General features: G+C 35.0%; 1 protein-coding gene across 1 annotated transcript in view; it reads left to right on the forward strand.

The window, feature by feature from the left end:
- LOC107080699 (Fc receptor-like protein 4) overlaps positions 1–2,898 on the forward strand; it is a gene marked incomplete at its 5' end in the record, with an annotated part of 5,032 nt that extends 2,134 nt beyond the window's left edge. The window contains one exon of the mRNA XM_015368906.1: positions 2,594–2,898. Within this exon, the coding sequence (XP_015224392.1) occupies positions 2,594–2,898 (305 nt within the window). The remainder of the gene's footprint in view (positions 1–2,593) is intronic.
- Between the last annotated feature and the right edge of the window lie 3,941 nt (positions 2,899–6,839).

Below are 6,839 nucleotides of genomic sequence, written 5' to 3' on the forward strand. Positions count from 1 at the left end.
TAAATCAATAAAATTGGGTAAAAGATAAAACATAAAACAATAACAGAAGTTATTGAGGGATATCTGACTTGTTCAGAGTCCATGGTGATGTGGTTGAAGTCTGTGACTCTTATGCAGTAGACCTGAGATCAAATCCTGGTTGTGTCATCAAGGCCATCTGGTGTAAAAACTTTGCCATGTCTGTCAGCTAGTTGTATGACTTGATGTGGCAGCCCCTGAATAAGGAGCAGCTGAAAGGACACAAACATACGACATGTTACAGTCTGGTGTGTCCAACAGAAATCTGCAGCTGATTCAGTCCATTAAAATGAGCTGTCAATAGATGTTTAAACTTTAAAAAAGTTTTCATCTTTCTTAATTTAATTAACCACAGCAATCTGTAAACATTACACATTTTTTCATTTAAAATGTTTTCTTCGTGCTATATCATTGAATTGATTTATTTATTTATTTATTGACTTTATTGATCTCACAGTGGATAAATTCACTTTTCCCATCAGCTCAAATAGTCAAAGGAGAAGATTGTGTGAAAGGAAGAAAAAGGGATATATCCATCCATCCATCAATCCATTTTCCATCACGCTTATCCCCAGCGAGGTCATGAGGGGATCTGATGCCTATCTCCATCTGTCTATGAGCGAGAGGCATGGTACACCCTAGACAGGTCACCACTACACTGCAGGGAATATATACAGTATTTTATTATTATTTATTGAGGTTTTCACAGATCATTAAATGTTGCTATTTCTCTTGGAAAAAAAGTTGCTGTTTAATAAACTTTTTGTGGAAAAACAGAAAGTGTGATTGGAGAATATCAGTACAAAAAAAAATGTTTTATTTAAATATATATTTTTGTCCTCAACTTAATGGAGTTAACCTATTAAACAGTCAACAAGTAAGTCATGTTTGTTGTTGGCAATTAATTAACAGCTGCTTGAGTGTGTGGGATTATTTTTGTTACTTAATAGGGACAGTTTAAAGCCAATTTATTTGTAAACATGCTGCATTGCCGGAACTTAAAAGAACTTGTGGGGACCACACAACTGAACAGTTATTTTCGTTTAAGGTCTAAGGTGTAGATTAGTGTTTAGGTTAGGGCTTGGTTAGGCCATACAAAAGAATAAAAGTTCCCATAAAAAATGAAAATGTTCTTCTATATAAAACACTGTGGGGCCCATTTTCTTGAAAAATAGCATTTGGTATGTGTGTGTGTGTGTGTGTGTGTGTGTGTGTGTGTGTGTGTATGTGTGTGTGTGTGTGTGTGTGTGTGTGTGTGTGTGTGTGTGTGTATATGTGTGTATGTGTGTGTGGGTGTGTGTGTGTGTGGGTGTGTGTTGGGGGGGATAACCATATTCCATTTTCCTTCATGTCACATTTACTCAGTGCTTTTTATTGGCCTGTGTCAGAAAAGTATAAAACTCTTCTTTATGGCCGTATAACATCTCTGAGTGCTGAGAGGTCTCTCTAAGCTCCATCATCTAAAATGACTTTAATGATGACCCTCAACAGACTGAATGCAGTGACAGACAAACATGGATTTTCTGGTAGCAGGACAGTTTTTGAGGCATTTTGAGAAAAGTCTACCTAACATAGAGAAACATTTTTTCTCTTTGACCTCATTGTTTCTATCTTTGTTAATACAAAAAAAGACTAAGCTGAAAAGCTCAGGCAGATTTCTAGCTTTAATAAAAGCAATATTGTTGAGAAAGACGATAATTCAAGATGTAGTTATAGAATAATGTAGAAATGAAACAGTATGATTAACTCTCTAATATAAAGTTAACTTTCAGGCTTAGATCTAACTGATATTTCTAATATTAACATGATCATTTCCTCACAGCTATGGCTTTTTCTATCTCTGACAGATGAGATCATTCTCACCCATCAGCTCCTTTTAGATGCAAAGGGGAACTTTAAACTTGTTCTGCAGAGGCTTCTCACGCACTACAAACCAAACAGCATTTTTTACTTTGCATAATTAAACAAAACATTTAGAAACTAATTCATTGATTTAATTTAATGTCTAAATTTGAAAATAAGTTTTGAAATTATAAGTTTTCATGTATATATTTACTTTTCATGAACATCACTCTTTACTATGAATGTTTGAGTCTCTAATATAAAATCTAATATTATTTTTGTTTTTCATAACAGCAGATAAACCCAGAGCCAAACTGACAGCAGGTCCATCAACCATACCAGTAGGGGGCAGTGTGACAATGAGCTGCACTGTGGAGCCCTCTGCTGGATGGAGGTACAGATGGTTCAGAAGGACCCCAGACACCTCTGGAGATGAAGTCAGAATAAATAATGAGGAAAACAGAGAAATCACTGTGAGAAAAGGAGGAATCTACAGATGTGAAGGAGTGAGAAACCCAGAGATCTACACAATTCCAAGCTCTGAGGTCACTGTGGAGATAACCTGTGAGTTTGTGGATGAAAACTATAAGCACCTAAATCTACTAAATCAAATATTTGCTATCTTTCTTATTTTAATCACAATAACCTGTAAGCATTATAATATATTTTTCTAATTTAACTGTGATCTTTGTGTTACAGTATTTATTATATTTCTTTTTTCTTTTGGAAATAGTTTCCAACAAGGTTGTTGTGACTCAAAAACCAAACAGCTCTCAGATGTTCAGTGGTGAGACGATCACTCTGACATGTGAGGTCCAGGGAGGAGAAAGCACTGAGTGGACGTATGAATGGAGGAGATCTGGTTCTGTTATACACAGCACACCCAGTAAAGACTGGACATTTAATGTTTACGAGTCCAGCAGTGGAAAATACACATGTCAGTGTAGAAGCAGAGATGACTGGTATTCTTCAACAGAGTGGAGTGAATCAATCATCCTGTCAGTATCTGGTAAGATACGATTCTATTTGTCTGGATAGAAGACCTATTTTCTGACATTGAGCATAATGTGATGAAATGCTCGGATTAGTAAAATCTCTTGATTTTAATTTTATGTTTTTCAGCAGCTGTGTCTGGTCCAGTCAGCTCTCTTATTTTGTGGATCATTGTACCAGTTTCTGGGATCATTCTCGTTGTTCTGCTCCTCCTGTTGTGGCGCTGCAGTCAGTCCAGAGGTGAGACCTTTTTCTGTTCAGACTGGATCAGATTAAAACCACTTTAATTTAACTTGTTCATATTTCATTTAATCAAAGTAACTCAAATGTATTTTTCACAGGTTTATTCTGTTTCAGGTCAGTTCCTCACATTTTCATTTCTTTATATTAATAGAAATGTTTTTGTTATGATATGTTTCATTTAATTTTCTAAATGTCATTTTTTTCTATTCTTTATATCAAGGCGCTCAGAGAGGAGCAGTCAGATTGAGATTCGTGAATACAACTCTCCCTGTGAAGGTCTGAAATTCCACTATTTTTAGTCATTTTCTAAAACTTTTTGTCTAATAGCATATATATTTTCAACTTTGATCTATATTTTATTTTTTTTTTCTACTAATATGCCATAATGGTTTTCTTAGCAAGAAAAATAAGCCAGATATAAAAGAAAACCAACTAAACACATCTATATTCAAAACATATTTTCCTTGCATTATGCTTTTATTCCCGGTTTCTTTGCTGCACATTTTCACCAACAGCATGTCTATATGAATAGCTCTACAGTTACTATCACCATATAATATATCTTTATAAACTGTTTGAGGTGAATCAACTGTGTCATTTTGAATCAATGAAAGTTTTTGTTTTTGGACCAGAGTTGATTAGGCAGTCACTTCATTTGGATGGGATTAAATTGATCTCAGACAACAAATAAAATCATCTTATTTTTGATCAGGACCTTTCTTTTTAATTCTATATCAAAGTGGTTTCTAGAATTTTGTTCTTTGCCTGGAATGCCTGGAATATTGCAAAAAATAAATAAATAAATTGTCCTGGGGTGATGCTGAGAAACTAGTCCAGGCATTTGTTACTTCAAGGCTGGACTATTGTGATTCTTTACTATCAGGAAATCCACAAGCTGTAGTTAAAAGCCTTCAGCTGATCCAAAATGCTGCAGCCAGAGTTCTGATGAAAATTAAAAAGAGAGATCATATCTCTCCTATCCTGGCTTCTCTTCATTGGCTTCCTAGTGGTTCCTATAAAAGTAGAATAGGAGGCAGATCTTTTAGTTATCAGGCTCCTCTCCTGTGGAACCAACTACCAGTTTTAGTCAGTGAGGCAGACACCCTGTCTACTTTTAAGAGTAGAATTAAATCTTTCCTTTTTGAAAAGCTTATAGTTAAAGTGGCTTACGTTATCCTGAGCTATCTCAGATTCTATGTATGCTGCTATAGGTTTCAACTGCTGGAGGACATAGGGACCCTTTTTTCATCATTCTGCTTCATTCTATATCTATTCTCCACCTCTGCAGAAGGTGTTAGTTCAATTTGTGACTTTATGCTCTCTCTTTCTGATAGTAGCTTCATCTGATCTGTTCTTGTTTGGCTGTGACACCTGGAGATAAATATCAGCTATGTTGCTGCGATCAACACCTTTGTTTATAGATGTTCAAGATCAGCCTGTTTTTCAGTGTAGTCCTGTCTCTCTGACTGTGACTGGTTGGATATGCTCTCTTCATCCTCTGACATAAGAACAAGCTTGGAGCACATCTACATGTTTCCTGGATGCCAGTGGAGCTGGTTGACAGTTGCCTTTTGTATCTCTGCTTCTTTTTGTATCTCTGCTTCTTTTTGTATCTCTGCTTCTCCTTGAACCCCAGTCGGCCTCTGCAGATGACCGCTCACTCTGAGCCTGGTTCTGCTGGAGGTTTTTTCCTGTCAAAAGGGAGTTTTTTTCTCCACAAGCATTCTTAGTTTGACGGATTGTTTTCGATTCAATGAGTTGATGCAATCAACTGGTTTTCCTTAGATAAAAAAAAAAAAAAAACTTTGAACCAATCTAACTGTATGATCTGGTTGAATTGTCTCTGTAAAGTTTCTTGAGATGACATGTGTTGTGACTTGGTGCTATTAAATAAACTGTATTGGGCTGAAACATTTAATCAGAATTATTGTGATTAATCAATTATTGAAAAAATTTTCAGTTGACTAAATAATCAATTAATCAGTAACTGGAGTGTAGAGAATATAAAATGTGCCTTTATACCAAAATTGTAAAAAAAAAAACATTAAGAAAGGTTTTACATTTAAGATAAAACTCTTTTTCATCTGTCAATATGCTCTATCAAGATCTCCTCAAGTCGAAAAGTTTTAGTTGCATCTGGTTTGTTTTAGCAAAAAGTCTTCTTTAAGGAACATTTTTTTAAATGATTACTCATCTGTGTATTACAAAAATAATCAACAGATTAATCACTTTATAAAAATAGTCGTCAGTTGCAGCCCTAATTGAATCTTTTAACCACCAACGTTGATCAGACTCTCAGATATATTCTGGTATCTTTAGCTGCAAATTATTCCTGAAAACTGACATAAGTCTGGATGAACTGAAATACTTTGGGATAAACAATTCAAAAGATCATGATAATCATTATTGTTGCACCAATAGATACCATACCCATACCATCCGTTTGAAATTGATGTGTGTGTATATATGAAGAACTGCATACTACTTGGATATAAAATAATTCCCATCATGGCTTTGTTAAGCTGCTGCCTTCCTTTGTGAAGCAGGAAAAAGACTAATATAAAGTGAATCCAGTAGAACTTTTTATTTTCTACCTGGAATGGGTGACAATTGTTGAATAGACTGTTGGCTCTCAAAATGACATCTTTGACCTACTCGCCAATACTCATACCACCATTTTAGTGCAGCATCTGGGCCCTGTCCTATACCGGTATCGGTGCAACACTGATAAAAATCAGGATTTTTTAATCGATCATTTGATGTTCAGTGATCAACTTAATCCAGAAATGTGTCCTCAATCCCAAGCATTTGAGGACTAACTCAGATGCTTTCTTTCTTAGACTTCACTGCAACTTATGCTGAAATAAACCATCAAACCAAAGCCAAGAAGAAGAAGAAGAAGAAGGGTAAAGATATATTCTGCATTGATCTATAGTTTTCTGGCTAATATAATTATTATTTCTGATGCCTCTAAAAGGATTTGATATTATAAATAAATTGCATCAACATCTTCTTATTGACAGGAAAGCAGAGCTCTGAAACAGCAGAGCTGACAGTTTACTCTGGGATCAGATCAGGAGCAGCTCTGGACAACACTGGCCTGTAGGCTGCAGGCTGTCCTGCTGTAGAATGGGATTTATCTACCAGCTTAACTCATAACAACATTCTCACATCATTTACTGTATTCTCTCACAGCTCTTGTCTTTTGGTTGTAAGTCTTTAAATGATGATTGTTAGTGAAACAAACAAAAATTCTCTGAAACTGCAGTTGGTTGAATAAATATCAGACAGTTCAGTACAACATTTTTCATGATGGTAAATTTTGTGATGAAAATAAACTGGATGTTTTGTACATACCTTCAAGCTAATCTAAAGGCTGCAGGGTTATAGTGCCTTTATATTTCATATTCTGTTCATTTCTATTCTAAACTCATGCAGATGCATAACATTCATCATCTTCCTTCTTTTTTAGCTTTATTAACATATTGGTAGTAATAGTGTTATAGTGTTGGTGATTATCTGGTATATTGAGCATAAGTTTAAATAGCTTAAGTTGAAAGTCTTAGAAGTTTTTATCTGATTAAGTATATTATATTTAAGTAAGGATAAAGTTAATGAAAAGTAGAAGTTTGTTGATAAACATTATTTGCACTTTGTCAAATTTTAAATGAGAAACTTGTCTATATAGATGCTGAAATGTTTTTGTGACTCCCCCATCCCTTGTTTGCATGTTTTTAAAACTT

The sequence above is a fragment of the Cyprinodon variegatus genome, unplaced genomic scaffold (genome assembly GCF_000732505.1).
Source record: "Cyprinodon variegatus isolate N-32 unplaced genomic scaffold, C_variegatus-1.0 Scaffold2233, whole genome shotgun sequence".
NCBI classification, from domain to species: Eukaryota; Metazoa; Chordata; class Actinopteri; order Cyprinodontiformes; family Cyprinodontidae; genus Cyprinodon; species Cyprinodon variegatus.